Source organism: Trichechus manatus, unplaced genomic scaffold, assembly GCF_000243295.1.
Source record: "Trichechus manatus latirostris isolate Lorelei unplaced genomic scaffold, TriManLat1.0 scaffold00084, whole genome shotgun sequence".
Taxonomy (NCBI): domain Eukaryota; kingdom Metazoa; phylum Chordata; class Mammalia; order Sirenia; family Trichechidae; genus Trichechus; species Trichechus manatus.
The window spans coordinates 4393253-4416505 of record NW_004444020.1 but is presented as its reverse complement, the minus strand read 5'-3'; the positions used below and the strand labels follow the sequence as shown (position 1 = coordinate 4416505).

The 23253-nt window shown below is 46.9% G+C and overlaps 1 protein-coding gene and 2 pseudogenes across 2 annotated transcripts in view; all 3 read left to right on the top strand.

The window, feature by feature from the left end:
• The window catches only part of RAB6B (RAB6B, member RAS oncogene family), a 67582-nt gene that overhangs the window by 25019 nt on the left and 19310 nt on the right, over nucleotides 1-23253 (top strand). For both annotated transcript variants that reach the window (XM_004381411.2, XM_004381412.1), the window contains exon 2: nucleotides 5302-5360. In XM_004381411.2, the coding sequence (XP_004381468.1) occupies nucleotides 5302-5360 (59 nt within the window). The remainder of the gene's footprint in view (nucleotides 1-5301; nucleotides 5361-23253) is intronic.
• Nucleotides 8524-9450, top strand: LOC105756542 (inhibitor of growth protein 3 pseudogene; annotated as a pseudogene).
• Nucleotides 9510-10889, top strand: LOC105756548 (protein maelstrom homolog; annotated as a pseudogene).

Sequence of the window (23253 nt, the reverse complement as noted above, 5' to 3'; positions counted from 1 at the left end):
ATGCAAAGCTCCGAATTCCTTGTCTGGCACCGAGTAGAATCCAGTAAGAGTTAGCGTTTCTTTTCACCTTTCTAGAATGCCAGACATCTGGGAAACGCTCAGTAATGAATTTTCTCACCCTCACTTCAATGAAACGGGAAAAATGTATCTCCGTGCTTAATCATGTGGGACTAAACTACCCAGAAGATTACAGGAATATTGCTGAGCCATGAGCGGGGAGAAAAAAAAGCCCTATAATGATTAGCCTGCTTGCTTTTAATAAAATCCTGCCAGTGGAGCTGAATCTTTGCCCTCAGAAAGAGTTCCCTGTGCTGCAGTGGTATCCTGGAGCAGTTATTAGAGGGGATGTGGGACAGCATGACCTCGAGAACAAAGCCGTGTGTGGAGGGTGGCTCCCTCAGGGGCTCTGGCAGCTGATGGAGGGCAGGAGGGCTCAGAGGGGGAGGCCCTCATCCCCTCCGCCTGCCACCCCTGTTCGACCTAATCAGATGCTGCTGCCCCTCTTGGCTACAACCTGATGGTAGTGCCCAGTCAGGTGACAGGCGCCACCTGTCCCTCTCACCTTTAGTGATGAGACTGAGAGAGCGTACACTCAGGTGGAGTGTCAAGCTGTCCATTTCCAGGTTCTAGCACCTTCTACCCTGCAGTTGTTGAGTGTAGTGTGTGGAATGAGGAAGGGGCTTCTGGCCTTTAGAGGAGAGAGGAGCTTAGCACAGGGCAGCCCCCTGACCTGCTCAGCTCCTTTGTGTAGCCTGTGGTAGAGGCTGGGCAGAGGTGGACAAGAGGGGCTCCTTTAAGAAACTCTGCCTAGGATGCTTCCCAGGGACAAAGTGTGCCGGATGCCTTCCTTACAGTCATGTCGGGGTATATTGGGAGCTTTGCTCTGCATGTGGTCAGTCCCATGCACACTGGTGAGCCCCACCCCAGGGCCTCAGAACCAGGAGTCAGGGCAGAGACCCTGCGGTCACAGACTTGCTCAAGGTGGGAGCTGGGGGCAGGACACATACACACTGATCAGATGAACTGCAGTAAAGAACACAGACATATGTCGCCGAGGGCTGTGGGAGCCGGCAAAGGATGAGAGGTGTGGTCTGGACCCATCAAGAACTATTCCCAAGTAGAAGGGGCCAAGAGATATGGGGGCGGGGGGGTAGTACATTTCTCCTGAATGCAGGGGTGAACAGGGCACATCTTTAGGTCACGAGGATTCCAGTCTGACTAGCAGGGTACTTTGGAGAGAAGGAAGGTGGGCCAGTTCAGTGGTGGGGCACAGATGGTGAGGGCTTTGGGGGGCTTGGGCACATCATTGTAAGCAATGGGGAGCCACCAGAAAGACCAAAGCAGAGGTGGCTGAGCTGACAGGCTCATACTGGGGTCTGCACCACGGTATTTTGGCAGCCGGGGAAAGAGTATGGGTGGTCTTGGGAGATCTGTAGGTGGGGCATGAGGGGACCTCCTCTGTGAGAAATGAGAAGATTGGCCTAGAGAAGCAGTAAGAAATCATTCTGTTCTGTGGCAAAGCAAGAAGGAGCCCTTCATCTAGTCCAGGCCTCCGGTGGGTTGCTGGGGCCAGGTGTTCAACTCCACTCACCCTCGCCTTCTGGGCCCTCCTCATGTCACTGTTTCTGATCTTCCAGATTGGATCAAGCACCTCCTTAGTGGAGAGAGGCCCCACCTCCAGCCTGTTCCACTAAAAAGGTGTTTCGGCATGGCCAGGGCTATTTCTTGGAGCTCGATAACATCCACCATAGTGGCAGTAATGACCTGGCAGAATCCTATGACCCAGCATGACCCAAAGATGCCAAGGAGGGCCAGGGATAAGAGTGATAGGAACTCAGTTCCTGGTCAGGCAACCACATCCTGGCCCCACTCAGCTCTGTGACCTTGGGCAAGTAGCTGTCCACTTAGTTTCCCCTTGTGTGAAATAGAGATTATGTTAGTACCAGCTTCATAGGTGAGAACTGAAAGGAGTGGTGCTAGGGGCCTTAATACAGTGTGGCTGCAAGCACAGAATCACTGCAACCCTGAGGTGGGCAGCTGCCGCATCTCTTCTATTCATTGCTGTTGCATAAATCCTGTGCCTGGCACAGCCCCTACCATGTGCCTGGAACACGCCCCCTAAATACTGGGTGCACGTGTTGCCTTTTATGGGGATTGTGGGAATGCTCAGAAAATATTTGTGCTGGCCAAGACCCTACACCTCAGAGTTCCTTCTGCACAGTCCTAGTTGTTAGCTGTCATTAAGTTGTTCCCTGACTCATGGCGATCCCATGCACAGTAACAGTCAGACTAGTGTGATCCATAGGGTTTACACTGGCTGATTTTCGGAAGTAGATTGCCAGACCTTTCCTCCTAGTCCATCTTAATCTGGAACCTCTTTGGAATCCTGTTCAGCGGCATCATAGCACCATGCAAGCCTCTACTGACACAGTTCCAGTAAGCACCTTGTTTTCTTAGGAGTTTCTCCTTCCACCTAGACTTCACCCTGTGGGCCAGCACTACTCCACTGTCTCTAGAAGGGGCAACTTGGCACCCAAACCCCCGGCAGGGATTTCTAAATTCTCCACTGCTTCCATGAACCTCCTGTTCCTTCAGTGGCTATTTAGGATTCCACCGTCTCTCCTCTCTGCCTGTTCAGCTGCCCCAGGGAAGAAAGAGCCTGTTGGGAGAAGAGAATTGGTCTCTTCTTTCTCTCTCCTAGCCCTGCTCCCTGATCCTCACCCCTTTTCCCTGAGGTGTAAGGTGTAGTGTGCCACTGCTTAGGAAAGTTGCCAGAAGGCTCTTCCCGAGGAGGTGGTAACTTTCCACTGCACTTGAGGGAGCAGGCTGTGTTTCCCACTCAGATTTGGCCTGCTTCTTGCTAGCTCAGGGTTGCCTCAGTTTTCACTCCTTGATCCCCTTTGCAGTTCTCTGCCAGGTCTGCCCATGGCCTCCTGCCCTCAGAGCTAATCCTCAAGGTGTGGGAAGCCCCCTGCTTCTCACCTTCATGTGAAATTTTTAAGGGGAGAGTTAAAGCAAATTCAAATCACTTTACAGCTTTAATTTCTATAAGAAGTGCGGAGAGTTTCCAGGTAAAGTTAGAAAGATCTTGGGTACATTACTGCTTACCCCAGAGACTTTCTTCCAGAAATGTGGCAGGGGTATTGTTTTTTCCCTCTGATGTTCGGAAACTCCATCAGCTATTTCAGTTACTATACCGCTACCTCCTTCCACTGTTAAGCATTTTCTATGTGCCTGGCACTTTATCTTATTTCTTGCTACAGCTCTCTGAAGTCTTTGATAGTGTTGATCTTATTTTGTAATGAGGAACTGAGGTCCATAGGGTAGTGACCATTTCAAAGTGACACAGCTAATAAGCACCCCAGCTAGATTTGAATCTAGTTAACTAATTCTGGCCAAAGATGGAGTCTTCTGAATTTAACCCAGACACAGTCTGTCAGATGTTCCTTCTGGATAGAAGACAATTGTTTTTCCCTTAGCACCTGTCTGCTGTTGAGAGATGATTCCACTGATCTGTTATATGATGCACCATTGAGGCTCTGGACTCTGGGTAATGCAAAATGTGACACTGGTAACTGAAAGATGGGAGGTTTTAGTCCACCCAGAGGCACCTTGGAAGAAAGGCCTGGCAATCTGCTTCCAAAAATCAGCCATCCAAAACCCTATAGAACACAGTTCTGTTCTGATGCACATGGGGTCACCATGTGTCGGAGTTGACTTGACAGCAAGTGGTTTTTTTATTGAGGCTTCAAAACTGGTAAAGAGCCTTTCCCAGGAGAGGGCTGCCCTGCTCCATTGAGGCAGTGACCAGCCACCCTGCCAGGGCTAGCAAATACCCAGGAAATAGGGAGGGGCAGAATTAACAGCTCTTGGCTGTTCTGCATCCTCTGCCAGGGTTGTCTGTCTCCTGCAGCCCAGAGCAAAAAAGGCTTGGGCTGGAACCAAGCTCCACCAGACAAGTCCTCCTGAGCCTCACAGGGCTGTGGCAGAGATTCAGGGGACAGTGTAGGGAAGCACTCTGTGCCACCCTCACCTGACAAATGTTCCTTTCCCTCCCTCACCCTCCTTGCCCTCTCAAATGATTAGAAGTGCAGCAGCAGGCATTTCTGCCACTGCCAGGCCCCAGGGAACCTGCTCAGGGTGAGGTCAGAAGCCAACTCCTGCAGTTTGGGAAATTAGCAGCATTTGTAGGCTTCCCAAGAGACGTCCTGGTTTCTCATAGCCATCCCAACAGGATGTTACTGCCCCTTAGAGGGCATTGCCCATGTGCGGGGTAGTCCTGGGTTGTCACAGTGACTGGGGGTCCATCCTCCTGCCATTTATTGATGGCGTCCAGGGAGACTAACCATTCTGCAGTGAGCTGGCCCATCAGTCACACACTGCCCACGAGAGATGCTGGGGAATGACCCATGTGCTTCTCGTGTCTCCTGGCTCCTTGGAAAGCCACCTTGCTAACCGTTCCCAAGATGGAAGAAATGGGAAATAAAGAGCATGCTTCCATCCATGCATGTGACCAATGAAAAGGCTGTGTTTCCAGAAGAACATGGCACGGGCAAGAGGAGCATCTGGTCTTGTGCCCACTTGCTCCATTCTTCAGAGATGGCTTTGCATCAGTTGGGCTCTTCTGGGCCGAGGAAGACCTGGATTTGGGTGGAGAGAATTCTTGGGACATTAGGAGGCTTCCTTCTTGGCAGTGCCCTCAGCACGTGAGCCAGCAGCCCACCTAGCATAGAGATTCAATCCTGGGGTCCCTTGCTGGGGGCTTGCCCTCCACTCCTTCTCTGTTTCTACAGCTTGTCTTTTCTCTGTGCTTTTTGTTTTGTTTTCTTTGAATGAAGTGTGTTCAGAGGAGGCTAACTCTGGATTGTGTAAACAGTTAACATGCTCAGCTAACAGAAAGCTTGGAGGTTGAGCCCACCCAGAGGCTCCTTGGAAGAAAGGCCTGGTGATCTGCTTCTGAAAAATCAGTCTTTGAAAACTATATGGAGCTGGGATTTTCAATGGCTGGTTTTTCAGAGGTGGATCAACAGGCCTTTCGTCCGAGGCACCTCTGGTTGGACTTGAACCTCCAACCTTTCGGTTGGCAGCCAAGCATGTTAACTGTTTGGACTGCTCAGGGATACCTGGCCTCAGGAAGTGTACAATAAACAGTTTTAAACTTACAGAAAAATAAAGAATAAACCCCTGTGGAGCACAGTTCTACTCTGACACACCTGGGGTCACCATGAGTCAGAGTCAACTTGACAGCAGCTGGTTAGCTCTGGAGTGCCATGGCTGAACAACTCTCTTCTTGTTTTTCAGTCGGGAAGACGTCTCTGATCACGAGGTTCATGTATGACAGCTTCGACAACACATACCAGGTGAGGTCCTGGGCCCTGCCCTCCAACCCCCCAGTGTCTGCAACCATGACAGCTGCCTGGAGTGCACGACCCGGCCTCTCTCCAGGACTCGCTAATGCTGGAATGAAAGCGGGACTGTCTGGGCTACCAGGGGGTCCATTTGGCCTTAGAGGAGCTTCTCGTCTGTGTGCTGGCCCCAGCCCAGTAAAGATCCCAAACCCTGCTGAAAATCCAGACCTTGGTCAAGGAAAAATTTTCCAGAGGGAAATTCTAAAATTTAGATGACACATTTCACTCTGTGTGCTCTTGCTCTTCATGGGCAGCCTTAACCCATTATATGTTTGGTTGCCTGGGGGGTCGTCAGGTGGAGGAGGATGAATAAGGTGAAAAACGAGAGGTGAAAGTTAAAGCGTTAAGAGAACTTGCTCCTCGAGTGTGACCACGCATGACCCAGGGTTGCTGAGACACTTCCTTCCCGGGGAAGGTTTGCCTGGTACCTCTGCACTGCTCCATGTGTGCAAGAGGCTGGATGGAGGGGCCTCTGGCTCATGGCTCTCGAAGGGTGGTCCAGGTCAGCCAAAGGCCCAGAGCTGTGCTCCAGGTAGCACAAAGGTGAGCTCATGGGGGTCAGTAACTTTCACTTTCCTGGCATCACTGGTGAGTGGGGCGGTTTGTGCAAGTGAATTTTCCCTGCAACTATGGCTTTTCTCAAAAGGCACCAAACTTAATCATTTCAACTACTTTTAAGAGAAAAATTCTTTCTTAAGGTACAGACAAATGATAATGCATTTTTCTAAGCCAGTGGGTTTTATGAGATACTAGTTCCAAGAGACATGAGTAAGCGTTCCTTGAAAAAAATAGGATAAGAGAGGCATAGATTTGGGGGACACTGAGTGAAGAAGAGTGAATCGACCTCTCTGCTGCAGGACTTCTCAGGGCCTTTGCTATGTCCATTTGCTGAAAGAGGATGTAGTGTGCAGGATCTCCCAGATGTATTTGATCATGGAATCCTTTTGTCATCAAGTCCTCAAAGGGCAAATATTTATAGAACTCACTTCCCAAACTGAGTCATAGAGGACATGGAACATGGTTCACTGCAGCTCACGGTTCCGTGTCTACTTTTTAGACTGGCTGTTTCCCTCTGAACCAGACGTTGTCCTTGCCTCTCTCTCTGCCTCACTCTCATTTCCCACTTTTATTCTGCTGTGGTCTGAAATACTAGCTAACTACCAGACTTGATAAGAATTGACTGTAAGGTAAGAACATGAAGCTCTGGGAGAGGGGCCCTGAGTAATGTGCACAGCCCTGGGGCATGGGCTCTGGGACGCGTGTCTTGGCCTCGCTTTGCCTTTGTTGTTTCCTCTCTAGACCAGGGATTTGTAACACGGGGGGCTTGCCAGAGCCTCTCCTGATGAGGGGAGTTCAGCTATTATCAGTTTGGATTAGACATGACAACTCTAACAGACTTCAGTTCTCAAGTCTGACGTGTTGTTCATTTGTGTGTGTATAAACGATCTCAAATATCTAAATTCCATTTTTTTGATCATTGAATTTTGATTATTTGAGGTTTTTTTTTTAATTATTAAGTTAGTTATAATGCCTCCTAGCAGTCCCCGGGCAGCGCAAATTATTGCGTGCTCGACTACTAGCCATAGGGTTGGTGGTTTGAACCCACCCAGCGGCTCCATGGAAGACAGGCCTGGTGATCTGCTTCTAAAAGGTCACAGCCTTAAAAACCCTATGGAGCAGTTCTACTCTGCACATGTGGGATCACCATGAGTCAGAATCGACTCAATGGCAACTAATAATGTCTCCTGTTGGTGTCTCGTGAAAAACAGTTCTACTCTTGGCTGGTTGGTGTTCTTGGCAGTGGTGGGTGGCAGAGGTGGCCTCAGGCCTTTGCAGCAGTCTGCATGGGAGTGGGTCAAAGCCTCAACTCCTCCCCATGCCATTGGAGTCCCTTAAAACCTCAGTCTACCTCCAACTCCAAGGTCGTGTCCTATTGCCTACTGCTTGTCCCACACCCCATGGTCCAGTGGGCCTGCCTGCTCACCACTCTCCACACAGGGATACTGTCATGGCTCCACACGTGGGCTTATGCCATAACCCGTGCTGGAATGCCCTCCCTGCTCCTCCTTTCTGCTGTGAAAAATTCTTCTGACTCATCAAGGCTCAGGGCAAATCTTCGCTGTGAGGTGTGAGGCCCTCCCTCCCTGTGCTTCCTCTCTCCTGCAGCACGGTGTCCTCAGAGCTAATCTAGCCTTCCCAACTCTGCGGTCATTTCTGATGTGCTTCTGGCTGCACTCTTGGGCCCAGCACAGGGCCTGCCCATAGCCCATGTCACAAGTGCCTGTTGGAACGAAAGTGACTTGGAGACATGCTGTCTGCATCAGGTTTCAGACCCCGTCAGACTGAGGCCACAGAGCCTCGTTGTAATGAGACCCAGAAAGAAGCAACTGCCCTCCCCACTACAGGCTTGGTTGACTCTTTTTTAACTGCAGCAGGTGGAATTCTTTTCCCAATACCCTTTAAAATGATAATTAGGCTGGGTGGCCAGGGCTCCAATTCTGTGCATATACAGGCTCATTTAAATGAATTCTCTGGAGGTCCAGAGGGGGAAATGTCACTTTGTTTACTTTGTTTTCCTAACATGGTGGCAGAGAGATCCCCAAGGGTTTTGGAGGATAAACTTAACCCTTCCTGTTTCCAAGTTGCTTCCCAGCACGAAGCCTCCCTGCCACCCTCATAAACATCCTGTCCCTCAGCAGTGGAGCCGCATGCCGTGATTGGCTAAGGTACCCAGACAGTGCCCAGGGCAGAAGTATCCATTCTTTCTGCATGTCCCTGTCTCTTTCCCACTCCACCTCTCTCCTCCCAGTCACTCATTCTGACAACAGGTGTTTGTCAGGTACCTGCTCTTCGTGTAGAGGGGCAATTGGAGAACTCACCAAGAATCTAGCTCTGCCCTCGGCTGGATCATGGAGGCTGAGGGGGGGTCATCCCCCATCCTGGGTGGCAGTCGGTGAGTCCTTCCTTTGTCTGGTACTGAACATACATGAGGCCCCGAGAGGCTGGCGAGGACCCAGGTGTACAGAGCTAGGTCCCATTGCTAGACATCTTGGGAGGTTCTGTCTGCTGGCAGGCCCCAGGAGATAGTACCTGTCTTCGTTGGCCTGGAGAAAATATGCTTAAATGGAGAGAAGAACAAATGACATCCTTCAGAAAAGATTACTGTAAAGCCTTAGAAGATGCAGATGAGAAGGTGCAATTGGTAAACCAGATATATGACTTGGTAGATCGACCCTTGAGAAAGCTGGATCAGGAACTGGCTAAGTTTGAAATGGAGCTAGAAGCTGATAATGCTGGAATTACTGAAATATTAGAGAGGCGATCTTTGAAATTAGATACTCCTTCACAGCCAGTGAATAATCACCATGCTGATTCACATATTCCAGTGGAAAGAAGGAAATATAATCCAACTTCTCACCATACGACAACAGACCATATCCCTGAAAAGTTTAAATCTGAAGCTCTTCTATCTACTCTTACATGAGATGCCTCTAAGGAAAATACACTCGGATGTAGAAAGAATAATTCCACAGCCTCTTCCAATAATGCTTACAATACAGATTTTTCTGGCCCCTGGCATCCTATAACATTGGCTCACTATCTTCAGGAACTGGTGCTGGGGCAGTTACCATGGCAGTAGCTTGGGCAGTTCAAGCTGTAGCTCAGATGAAAGAGGGACAAAGAACATCAAGTTTACAAGCCAGTTATGATGCGTTTAAGAACGATGACTTTCAGCTGGGAAAAGAATTGTCAATGCCCAGGGTAACAACTGGCTGTTCATCACCTTCAGCTCCCAGGACTCCATTAACACGGAATACCAGGTCACCAGCAGCTGACTAGCAGAGTGAGGAAGAGCAGAAATAACCACAAGTCTTCAAGCCAGCAGTCACCATCTTCCTCCTCCTTTTCTTCGTTATCATCATGTTCTTCATCTTCGACCACAGTACAAGAAATCTCTCAGACAACAGTAGTACCAGAATCTGACTCAAACAGTCAGGTCAATTGGACTTATGACCCAAATGAGCCACACTTGCATTTGTAATCAGGTAAAAATCTGGTATTTGTCTGTAGAAGCGTAATCTAAATAAACTTAAAAAAAGTATGTTGGCAGATTTCCACAGTTTTATAAATCCTGGTGAAATTCCACAAGGATTTAGGTTTCATTGTCAGGCTGCAAGTGATTCTAGTCGCAAGATTTCTATGTCAAACTTTGGCTGGGCATGACCAAGCAACTGGGTCACAAAACCTTTATAGATTTATTCATCCAAACGCAGGGAACTGGCCACCTCTCTACTGCAAGCCTGATGATAGACACAGAGTCAGCTGGTGCTTGAAGTATATGGCAAAGGCATCAGAAATCAGGCATGATCTAGAACTTCTTACTGTGGAGGACCTTGTACTGGGGATCTACCAGGAAAGATTCCTCAAGGAGGCCTCTAAGACCTGGGTTTGGAACCTCCTAGATGTGACCATGTGGGATTATTCTAGCAATACAAGGTGAAAGTGGCATGAAGAAAATTATATACAACGTATTGCATTGGTCAAATGTGCTCAAAAGACCTCTTTAAAATGTTAAAAAGCGAACATGTCTCTTTGAGAACTAAGGTACGCCTGACCCAAGCCATGGTATTTTCAGTGGCCTCATATGCATGTGAAAGCTGGACAGTGAATAAGGAAGACTGAAGAAGAATTGATGTCTTTGAATTCTGGTGTTGGCAAAGAATATTGAATATACCATGGACGCACAAATCTGTCTTGGAGGAAATACAGCCAGAATGCTCCTCAGAAGCAAGGATAGTGAGACTTCATATTCACGTACTTTGGACATGTTATTAGGAGGGACCAGTCCCTGGAGGACATCATGTTTGGTAAAGTAGAGAGCCAGCGAAAAAGAGGAAGACCCTCAATGAGATGGATCGACACAGTGGCTGCAAAGAGTGGGCTCAAACGTAATAATTGTGAGGATGGTGCAGGACCAGGTAGTGTTTCGTTCTGTTGTGCACAGGATTGCTGTGAGTCACAACCAACTCGGCAGCACCTAACAACAACAGAACTTCCATGCTTTAGCTGTTTGCAGTAAGATCAAGTACTGCATCAGTAATTCTCTAGCCATTCTTTCTGGAATCCAACTCAGAGGCTCATGCACCACTCCAAGATTATGAGGCCAGTAATAGTGTGACACCCAAAATGGTAGTATTGGATGCAGGATGTTACCAGAAGCTAAGGATTGAGGATGCAGGATTTCCTCATTTCAGCTCTTCTAATCAGGAACAAAGATCAGACACACCCACTGGTGACTACCCATTGAGGGTGAAAATTTCTGGCCAAAACAGCAGTGTTCGGGGAAGAGAGATTACCTGCTTACGGGAAAGCATTTCCAAATCTTCTAGCTATATCCACAAATTCTCCAGCTATGAGACTTTACTATCACCTTATATGCCCCAAAAAGATAGATACAAATCTTTCTTTTCCTTATCTTAATGATGGTGCTTTCTTTCAATTTCTGGAAAAATAATAGCTCAACTTCCCTTCTGGCAACAGTCATTAAACAGATCACATCAATGATAAATACATCACTACTGTAAAAACTACTTAATTTGTACGGAAATTCTGTTTCATAGATTAAAAATAATTGTGGTTGGAGAACTTAGATTTTGGCTTTTTTCTTGAGGGCTTATTCTACTTCCTGACTGATGGGAATGGTATTAAAGTTTTGAGTCCTATAAAAACAAACAAAAAACAATAGTTGGCCGGGGATAGAATGGGAGAAAAATATGGAACAGAACTCAAATTCTTATCTTAAAAAAAAAAAAAAAAGCCAGACAAACTGATACAGTAAGAGAACAGAGGACTCCCTGAGACACTGTTTAAACCTAGAACCGAGCCTATCCCGAGATTACCTTTTAGCAAAATAGCAGAGTGGCACATAAAATAAAGGATATTACCTGTAAGATAAGTGCCCTACTTAAAAACCATCAGTATGAGACCAGAAGGTCAGCAGTTACTCAAAAGCAAGGATAAGAAGATAAGGGGACAGGGAAACTAGAGTACCAGAAACGGAACAAACAAACACAAAGATAATGTTGACAGATTGTGATAAATGTAACTAGTGTCACTGAACAATTTGTGTGAAAATTGTCAAATGGGAACCTGACTTGCTGTGTAAACTTTCACCAAAATCTCAATGAAATATTATTAAAAAAAAAAAAAAACTAAAAATGCCAGAGGGGTGGTGTCTGACCTCCTATAACTTCACAAGGGAAAAGGAGAATCAAGATCAGCAGCCCAAAGCTGATTCCTATGAAGGGAAGGTCAGACATGCCTCCACCCACCAACCTTTTTACCTATTTCTACACCAGCCGTCCCTCCCATGGCACTATCTACTTCTCTGCTGGGTTCGATAATTCCTTGCAGTGGCCACACAGAACTCACAGACCATACTGATGATTATCGAGTTTATAAGGGAAGTACAGTGGTTAAAGTGCTAGGCTGCTAACCGAAAGGTCGGTGGTTCGAATCCACCAGCTGCTTCTTGGAAACCCTGTGGGGCAGTTCTCTGTACTGTAGGGTCTCTGTGAGTCGGAATCAACTTGACGGCAATGGGTTGTTGTTTTGGTTGAACAGGTTACAATTCAGGTTCAGGAATACTCAGGATACAGTTCTTGGGTCAAGACAACCTCTTTTCAGCTGTGCCCGCAGGTACACCTCTCTCTGGCCCCTCGGCCTACCCTCTGCCCTGCTTGGGCAAGTTTTACAAACTTTTAGCTTCTTAGCCAGATGCCCAGAGGCATCTCACTCCACCAGGAAGCCTCTTGCCCAAGGGTGCTCAGTTTTCTCATTCCATGGGTCAGCACACCCACTGTAACTGCCTCGGTCCGTGGGCCAGGAAGCCCACCTCACTGTCTCCTGCTGGTCTTCTGGTTCTCCTCTTACCTGGCACTCACCACTCAATACCCCCCGACGCACACCTTGTTCTCTTCACACATGTCCTCTCCAGCCTCTCCCCACCCACCCATCACCCCATCTAAATCTCCTCACTTGAAGAAGTGAAAAATCAAGACTCACAGACAGCCGATGAGACTCATGTCTGTGATAATTCTCGTAAGAAGCCCAGGTGGCTCAGGCATGCTTCTTAAGAAGCATAGCTGAGAAGACAGTGTCCTGATTGAAGAACTGTATGCTGAACGTTTCAGAACCTGAGTTGTAACGTGTTACTTCCCTAATAAACCCCATAATCATGAGTATGATCAGCTGCTAACCCAAAGGTTGGCAGTTTGAACCCACCCAGTGGCTCTATGGAAGATAGGCCTGGCAATCTGCTTCCATAAAGATTACAACCAAGAAAACCCTATGAAGCAGTTCTGCTCTGTAACACATGGGGTCACCGTGAGTCGGGGGTCAACTCAATGGCAGCTAAAAACAACTAAACAATTACTTTCAAAATTTTTTATAGAAAAAACCTTCTAGTATTGACTTTGTGGTGAAGAGACTTGCCCTTTGTGTGGGCCAGCCCTGCGCAGGCCATATGAAACACACCTGCAGGCCTGATCCTTGGGCCACCTGTTTGAAACCTGAAATGAAACTGTAATGGGAGATTTCGGCTCTGCAGGTAGCTGCACGGGGTGGGAGGGGGCATTTGGAACAGGACTCTTCTGGGCCCTCATGGGTCCCTCATGGTTCTCTATCTTGTCTGCACATTAGCATTAGCTATTGGCAGCCAGCCTCAGGCTTCTGCATTAAGAGCTTAAGGAGCCACGCCCAGGACTAAAGTGCAACCCCCCCACCATCACCTCCGTTGGCAGGGAGATTTATAGGCTCACCTGGGGTGGGGCTCAGGCATTAGCATTTTAAAAATCTCAGAGTTGATTGAGAGGAATTTACAGCCATGGCTGAGAACCCAGTGGTTTGTCCTTGAACCTCACACCACAGCACAAGGGCTAATGACCTAATGGGCTGCCCTTGGGAGAGGGCCCTGGTCTGCTGCAGCTTACCCAGCTGCTCCCAGCACCCTCGTAGAGTGGAGGAGTGTTTCCAGAGGACCGTGAAGCTTTGCCTGCACTGGGTCACGCACTCCCTGTGTCCTTTAAAGCCTCTGGGAAGGGAACAAAATGGCTGCCCCAGGCTGAGGAGATGTCTGAGAAGGGTCTGAAGGGTCTGCAGCTCTCACCCTGCAGCTGATCCTCACCGCCATGCCTGCCTGCTCTGCCTTGAGGCTGACCTCTCTTACCTCCTGGCCTGCATTCTGAGTGGGACCTCCCAGTCTGACCCCCTTGGGGACTGGAACCTCTGGTCTGGGCCTCAGCACGGTCTCTAGCTTGGCGCCCCTCATCTCTCCTCCCCTGCTCAGGCCTCCTGGCCCTTCATGTGCCTGCTAGCCCAGCGTCTGACCCCGCAGAGCCATTTCCCTCAGGACCATATCGGCAGCATGTCTTTTTGTTCTCACAAGGTTTGTCAAAATTATCAGACATTTCTTTGTGTAACATTTGTAAGTTGATTTAATAAAATAAATATGAATATTTACCGGGGCCTGGTTGTTGGGTCTGTGGGACTGCCTGTCTGGCCACTCAGCAGTCCCCAAACCAGCACCTGGCACCACCCTGACGACTTGCCCCTGCAGCACAGGGTTTGCCTTTCACAGAAGAGCTGGGCTCCCCCGGACCACACGAGAAGCATATTCAGGTGCTTAAGGGAAGGAGCATTTGGGCAGGGATCACAGTGTGTGGAAAGCTTGGTGTTTGATGCTCTGAAGTCTCTTTTTCTGGGGCAACACGTTCTGCTAATGCTTGGCCAGCCAGATCTCAGGTCTGTGTATATGCGCACCTGTGTTTGTAGCATGTATAATTCTTCAGCAGTAGAAATGTGCTTAGTTCATGTTTAGACCATATTCACACAGGTTTTAAAGTCTAGATGATGAAAAGTTATAGGTTAGAAACACTGTTGATACAAATGTGCATTACTACACACTGTACCAAACCAAACCTGTTGCCGTTGAGTCTATTCTGACTCATAGTGACCCTGTAGGTCAGAGTTGGACTGCCCCATAGGGTTTCCAAGGAGCAGCTGGTGGATTCGAACTGCCAACTTTTTGGTTAGCAGCCTGAGCTCTTAACCGCTGCGCCACACACATTGTACAGAAAAGCAAAAACAAACCTACAACAAACTAAGTCAGTAATGATAAAGTGAAACTAATAATAACTTGTCATTTAAAAGTATGAACAGCAACAAATGAAGAGCAGCACCAACAGGGCAGTTCTGGGAATTCCTGCTCACATAAGCATCCTTAGGGGAAATTGGGGCCATCCCACCTGTCCCTGCATGTGTACTTGTGCAGGCAGTGGCTTTGCAACCCTGCCAGATGATGCTTGGCTTCCAGACTTCTGGGAGAACACTGAATTCCAGTCCTTGGTTATCTCTAACCACATGATAATTTTATTATATTAATACAGTAAAGTTCCATCTTTTGCAGACATTAGGTTCTGCAGTCAAAATGTGAGGCAACAGTCTTATACAGTGAAATCGCCCTGAATGCCATTCAGTGCACTGAGATGCCTTGGCCACAGAGAACCACTGGGGTATGGCCAGCAGAGTTTATCCCATCCACCCCACTCCCTGCCTCTCTTTTGTCAAGCATATGTAGTCTGATTTGCATGTTAATAATTAGGAATGTGGTCACCTTCCCATACAGAAAGCTGACTTGTTATTAGCTGACATCCAGTCAGCTCACAGTGACCCCCTGCACAACAGAAGGAAACATTGTCTGGTCCTGCCCCATCCCCATGATCAGCTGGGATTGGACCATTGTGATCCACAGGGTTTTCATTAGCTGGTTTTCAGTAGATCTCCAGGCCTTTCTTCCCAGTCTGTCTTAGTCTGGAAACTCCACTGAAGCCTGTTCGGCATCATAGCAGCACACAGGGCTCCACTGACAGACGGGTGGTGGCTGTGCTTGAGGTGCATTGGCCAGGGACTGAACCCGGGTCTCCTGCGTGGAAGATGAGAATTTGCCACTGAACCACCACTGCCCCTTGAAAGCTGACTAATAGTGTCTTAAACAAAGAAGGATGTTTGCCTACTTTGGTGAGTGGCGTCTGGGGTCTTAAAAGCTTGCAAGCGGCCATCTAGGATGCATCAATTGGTCCCAACCACCTGGAGTAAAGGAGAACGAAGAACACCAAAGACACAGGAAAGTATTAGCCCAAGAGACAGAATGGGCCACATAAACCAGAGACTTCATCGGCCTGAGACCAGAAGAACTAGATGGTGCCCGGCTACCACCAATGAACGTCCTGACAGGGAACACAGCAGAGAGTCCCTGATGGAGCTGCAGAAGGATGGGGTGCAGAATTCAAATTCTAGTAAGACCAGACTTAATGGTCTGAATGAGACTGGAGGTACCCCGGAAAGCACGGCCCCTGGACTCTCTCTGTCAGCCCAGAACTAAAAGTTTCCGAGGCCAACTGTTCAGACAGGGATTGGACTGAACTGTGGGACATAAAGTGATGCTCGTGAAGAGTGTGCCTCTTAGTCAAGTAGATGCAAGGACCAAAGGGGCAGCTTCTGTCCAGAGGTGAGATGGGAAGGCAGAGAGGGTTAGGAGCTGGTTGAATGGTCATGGGGAATCAGTGGCGGAAAGGAGGAGTGTGCTGTCGCAGAATGGGGTGAGCAATTAGGGTCACATAACAACATATGTATAAAATTTTGTATGGGAGACTAACTTAAAATGTAAACTTCATTTAACTACAACAATTAAAAAAAAAGGATATTTGGCTTTCCAGGTGCAAGAAGTCATGGAGGCACTTGAGGTTGGCACAGTTGTTCAGCGATGCTGTCGGGCCCCCAGGCTCTTGCTGTCACTCTTTACTGCCTCTTTGGCATGTGGGTTCTTGTCTTCCTGTAGGCTGACTGCTGCTGCTCCAGACATCACATCTGCATTCAGGGCAGGAGGAGAAAGCAAAAGCTGTCCTAGAATCTCACCCTCAGCAGACTGCTGCTTGTGTCTTATTGGCCAGAATTGGACCACATGGTCACCCTTAGCCTCTAGAGAGGCTGGCACAGCAGTATTTAGCTTTTACAGTCTAAAAATTAGTGGCAAGCAAGGGAGAAGGGGTTGCCAATGGGTGTTGGGTTAGTCTACCAGTAGCTACATTTCATAAGCTAAATGGATTTGTGATGCAGTTTCTCTGCCCCAGGTTTTAGTAATCCTTCCTAATACACACTGTAGGTTACACATAGGTAACTCTTATCAGTTGCCATTGAGTCAACTCTGACTCATAGTGACCCCATGTGTGTCAGAGTAGAACTGTGCTCCATAGAGTTTTCAGTGGCTGATTTTTCAGAAGTAGATCACCATACTTTTCTTTTGAGACACCTTTGAATGGACTTAAATGCCCGACTTTCAGTTAGAGGAGCACATCGACCATTTGTACCACCCAGGGACCCCTACGTAGCACTTAGATGCCCTCAATAGTCCACACCTGGAGTATCTTTTACCATAGAGCTAAGGAGAGAGCTTGCACATTTGGGTCCATTTGTAACCCTCCAGGAAACCACTCACGGAGCTTCTAGCCACACATCCTGGGCATCTACATGGCTTTTGAAGGGACGGAGTGATTTTGATGACATTTAACCCCTTATTTAATGTTTGAAGTTGCATATCGTTTGAAGATGCATATGGTTTGGTCAATAGTCATGAAATAAAAAAACAATCAGTAAATAGTTTAATTGGGTGTGGCCAAAGTAAAAACTACTCTCCAGTGGAGAACAGTGGCCACCGGGAAGGTGGAAGGTGCAGACTTGGAGGCTGAGGTGTCTGAAAGAATCCAGGTACCTACGCTGTGGTCACCTGAGCCAGCGTCCCCTCCCCCAGAGCTCACTGCTAAGATTCTGGCAAGGACAGCTCCTGCCCAGCATGTTTTCCAGAAGCTGCTGCCTCCTCCCCCTAAAGCACCCACTTGCCAGTCTGAATCCTTAAGTTTTGCCAGCCTCATTTGCATCCTAATTTGCATGCCTTTACCCGGATGCTTTCATCTGATGGTCGGTGGTGCAGATCACAAACAGCAGCTTCATTGTCAGGGGCTTGTCATGCCCAGCTGCTTTGTGCCACTTTCGGCTGCTTCCCCAGCCATGGGCCAAGGCTTGGCCCAGGCAAAAAGAAGACACACACACTTGCCTTTTCATTATTTCTGTCCTGAGAAGAGAATCTTGTGTCAATTTATGCAAATTACAGTGCAGATTTCCACCGCAGACTTTATTACAGTGTTTGTCAGAATGTTGATGCAAAATTATATTTCATAATAAATGCACATAGCAAGGAAGATTTCAACAAGTGCCTCAAGAAACATCTCTTTCCTCGGCGATCAGCTGGGCCAATGGAAGCATCTGTGCAGAGGGGGGCACATAATGTACAGTCACTCTGTGCTGTATGTCTGAACCCCTGTTGACACTGTTTAATACCACATTCAGAAAAGAAAAATGTGGATGCAGCTATGAAATCAGTGCTTAAGCTTCCTCACATTTTGTATAAAATGAAGTACCTGCCATTTTTCATAAGTAGTGCAGTTTGCCAGCTCGAAGATATTAAAGGAATAAATAAGCAGTGCCAGGTTTGGGACCATCTAATCACAGCAGAATGCAGTCCTGCCTCCTCAGAGGGGCGTGGTGTAGTACAGGCGGCACATACAGCGCAGTAGAGATGGTGGAGAGGGGATCATGGACTAGCAAGAGAGTCCCCAAAGTCAAGCCTGCTGCACATGTTGTCTTGATGTCCCGTCCTTACATGCCTGTAGAATAGTTATGAACAAGAATAATTTCCTCCGTACTTAGCAAGAAGAAATGAAGTACAGAGAATGAATGCTTTGACCAAGACTTCACGGCAGGCCAGAAGAGGGATATAACCTCCTTCAGAAGCCTCCTCTCTGACGGTCGGTCAGCTTTTCCTGAAGCCTTAGGAGCACTTGTTTTTTGAGGTATTAACAAGCAAAATAGTTCCTAGGTCATAGAAACATTGGGAAACATGGGCGAAATGAAATTGACCATGTCTCTTCAGTGTAGGATTTCTCAGAACCTTTAATATAAGTGTGCGTTATGGCTCTCCAGGGGGCTAGAATATGCAGTCTTTCCCGGGAATACTGTTCACAGTTGCCTTTGTTCGTGAATACTGTTTCATGGGGCTTGTGCTTCACATGGCCAAATTGAGAAACAGCACTGGAGGGTCTCCTATGGGGTGGGTTCTGCAGGTTCTCTTGGAAACCCTAGGTCAGTTGGTCATGAACAGTAATTGTTCATTTTTGTTTATACAGCATATCATAGAATATAGAGTACCTTCATGTATCCTAACTCATTTAATCCAACAGTTCTAAAAGGAGGTTTGATTATCCCCATTTTGTAGATGAGGGAGCTGAGGTCCAGAGGGGCTAAGCCATTTTTCCAGGACACTAGCATCTTTTGACTCAATCCAGTGTTCTTCTGAGTCCACCACAGAGCACTCAGACCCTACTAAGGCACTAGCAGAAAGTCACTGAAAAAAGACCCTCTCTGGGGAAAGGAATTGGAAGTTAGATGGGACCCCTCTGGGTACATGACCCCAGCCAGACCCACTTGGGTGGACCATTCTGCTGGCTGCATGCACGGCAGATCCTCTGGGAGTGGCTGTGGTCTGCCCTGGAAGGCATTGACAGAAAGGCTCGTTTTTCTGGCAGAAATCTTCCCCCACCCCTATTCCCCACAAGGGCCTCTGAAGACTCCTCTTCACCCAGCCTATTGGATTCACTGGAGCTGTGTACATGTCATGGATCTGGGTCTAATCTTTGAAGCTGCAATGACTCCTTTCCCAGCCCCACACTCATACCCACACAAGCATAGTATGCCCATTTATACCCACATACAGAGACTTCTACATGGAAATAAATACACAGTTACATGGATATATGTGTATGCCCACTCATACACGTGTCTACTCACACACAGATGCACTTAGACACATGTTCGTATCAGTGCACACTCATGCACCTAACTGCCCTGTTCTGACCGTTGAAAAGCATGGTAGGCTGTGACAAGTCACAGGGAATCACCAAGGTTGCTTGCTGGGGCCTTTTGTACAAGAATGTGACCTACCTGGGTAGCTAGTTGTTCTTTTTGTCTGGTGTTACCATGTGCCGCCAAAGAGGACCTGAAGTGGAAGCCACAAATATGACAGCACCACAGATGTAGAGGAGAAAAAACTTGAGCCAGAAAGGAAGGCAAGGGGAGATAGTGGTAGCAGAAATACTGCGTGGAGCTCAGCATTTAGCTCTGAGTCTCCTGGTGGCCACAGGAAAAGGAAACACCATGATGGTCCCAGACAAGAAGCTCCCAGGTTTGCGTTGTGAGCTTGATTTTGCTAGCACTTGAACAAAGTCATGCAGCAAGCCAGGGCCCGTGGTCAGGTTTAGAACCCAGGATTTCTTTGGGCCATTATGCAAACAGGCACATGAAATGTCTTGGCAGGCAAGGTGTTGAATGGCAGTGTGACCAGCGAGGCAGAGACATGCCATACATGGCAATTTGTGATACAGACCATCACAGACAGCCAAAGCGTGATGCCAGCCTAGTCTGGCTCAGCTGCTGCTGAAACTATTCTGGAGAGTTTGGGCAAAGCAGCCAGGGCCCATGGCTGTTGAGGATATGATTTGGCATAAGACAGAGTCTGGAACACCCAGCAGAATGGTGGTAGACACAGCTCCTAGACAGACCCGGCAGCCCAGGAACCTCAGGAGCCCCATCTGCTTTGATGTTGAGCAATGGCTGGTCATCCCAGCTACTTCCCAAGACCCCTGGATCCCTTATGATTCCCAAGATCCCTTATGAGAAGGAGAATGCCCATCATTGTGTCTCTGGCAAATGACATGAGTGATACCCAAGTGTGGTCACTTACTGTTAGTTCTGATGGTGTGGTTGCAGAAGCTTTCCAGAGAAGTAGCACCTTGAGCCATGCCCTTTAAGGCTACTCTAGCTGGATGTGCTCCAAAGGTGCCAGCCCGTGAAGGTCTTCTTTTATTTCCTTGCCAGAAAGGCCATGATTTAGCATCAGAGAAGATGTTAAGTTTTCATGACTTTATGAGTCAATATATAATCCTTCTGCACTATACCTCATAACCTTGCAAACTTGCTATGAGACCTTGGACAAGTCACTTCCCTTCTGTGAGGCTCTGGTTGACAAAACATCTGCAAAGTGGAGCTGGTATTCCCAGACATGCAGACCACTCTCTCATTTCTTGTTAAAGCCCACCCTTGTCTCAGTCACCTAACCTCTCTGCATCTCTTATCCACTCACCTTCTACCTGTTTTTCTTGATGTCTTTCACATGTAACCCTTATAACAAGTTCCTAATTGTCTCTCTTGCCTCTGTCCCATTCTCCGTCCTTCAACAAGATTGTCTTTCCGAAGCCCAAGCTACAAGAGAGACCCAAACCCATCATCTGCCTTGGAGTCCCTCTGAGCTCTTGTACTCTCCCCAACAACTCTACAAATACAGTCCATTGGTCCTGAATCGTTTTTGGTTTTATGAAGATAATGTATGGCTTCACACCACAGGCACTTTGCTGAAGCTGTTCCTGTCATCTTTAACAGATGTTGTTGTTGTTGTTAGGTGCTGTCAAGTCAGTTCCAACTCATAGTGATCCTATATACAACAGAACGAAACTGCCCAGTCCTGCGCCATTCTCACAATCGTTATGCTGGAGCCCATTGTTGCAGCCACTGTGTCAGTCCATCTTGTTGAGGGTCTCCCTCTTTTTTGCTGACCCTCTGCTTTACCAAGCATGATGTCCTTCTCCAGGGACCAATCCCTCTTGATAACATGTCCAAAGTATGTGAGATGTAACAGTCTTCTGCATTTACACATTAACTTACCATTTCTGGTGCTCTTAATTTCTTCCTGAAGATCCTAGTTTCCATTAGTATCTTTTCCCTTCAGCCTGGATAACTTCCTTCAACGTTTCTTAAGTGAAGTTCTGCAAGCCACAAATTGTTTTTGTGCTTTCATTGATCTAAAAGTGTTTTTATTTTGCTTACCCTTACTGAAGAATATTTTTACTGGATTTAGAATTCAGGGCTGATTTTTTTTTTTTTCTTTCGGCACTTTAATCATGTCGTGCCAATGTTTTCTGGCCTCCATTATTTCTGATATTAGCTGTCATCCCTGTCATTGTTCCCCTGTATGTAATGTGTCATTTTTCTCTGGTGGCTGCTTTTATAATTTTATCTTTATATCTTTGATTTTTAGCATTTAGACTTCGAGGTGAATAGGTATGGAGGTTTTGTTTGTTTCTAATCCTGCTCGGAGTTTGCTGAGTTTCTTGATTCTGTAAATCTATCACATTTACCAAATTTAGGAAACTTTTGGCCATTACTTAAAAAAAAATTCCCCCATGCTTTATCTCCTCTTCTTCTGGGGTGCCAATTAAATACATGTTAAAATGCTTGATACTACTGTCCCATAAGTTATTGAGGCTCTGTTTATTAAATTTTTTTTCTGTGCTTCCTTTTGGGTTTCTATTGATCCATCTTCAAGTTCACTGACTCTTTCATCTCCAGTCTGCTGTTAAGCCTATTAGTAATTTTTAAATTTCAGACATTGTGTTTTTCAGTACTAGATTTCTATTTGGTTCTTCATTCTTTGTTTCTTTGGTGATATTTTTCTATCTGTTCCTTTATTATGTACATATTTTCCTTTATATACTTGAGCATAATTGTGTTGGCTGTTTTAAAATACTTGTGTGCTACTTTCAACATTTGAGTCATCTCAGAGTTGGCCTCCATTAATTCCTTTTTTTTCTTGAGAATAGCTCACATCTTCCTCTTCCTTCAAATGTATAGTAATTTGAGGTTGTATCCTACACATTGTGATTGAAATTGTGGATTCTCTTTGCTCCTCCGAAGAGAGCAAATGTAATCACCTTTGCTTTAGCAAGCAGCTAAGTTGACTGGGGTAGAATTCTCAACTCTTTTCCCTGTGGTAGGCAGCAATGGAAAGTTTTATTTGTTTTAGTCTTAGGTAAGCTTCTTGGAGTTTGCTTGGGTCAGTCAGAGATTTGGGCAGCATTTATATGCAAAATTTGGGGTGCCCTCTCTTTGGCTTTTCATTTCCAGGATTTTCCACTTCACTTTCTAAACTGTTGTGATAGCTTTGCAGTCTGTCCTCTGATTTCTCAACCAGTAAGACTCTGTTTTCTTTCCAAGTTTTAGTCAGCCCTCAGTTTCAACTGGGACCTGCCTTTAGGCAAAAGGTCATAAACAGGAACATTGGCCAGTGCTGTTCCCTTCTTTCAAGTGTTGACTTCACTCCAGTTTCTACCTGCTTTTGGTGACTTTCTAGTCCCTTCAGATGTTTGTTGTATTTGGTTCATACTTTTTATTTATACTATTTAAATTACACTATTTATAATAGTAGAGGAGTCTTGGTAGCACCATGGTTAAGCATTCTGCTGCTAACTCAAAAGTTGGTGATTCAAATCCACCAGCCACGCCATGGGAGAAAGATGTGACATTCTGTTTCTGTAAGAGTACAGCCTTGAAAACCCTATGGGGCAGTACTGCTCTGTCCTATAGGGTCGCTATGAGTTGGAAAAGACTCAATGGCAATGGGTGTTTTGTTTTGTTTTATTTATAATAGTAATCCACAAGATGGTTATTCTGATAAGGCTCGGCCATTACCAGAATCAAAACTCCTGCTTTCCCTTCATCTGGGATGTTTCTCCCCACCCCTCCCATCTTCCACTATTCCCCTTATCTTCACCGACTGGAAAGTTAGTATTTATTAAGGACTTACATAGTTTCCCTACTTTTCCTCAAGAAACAAGTCAAAAGC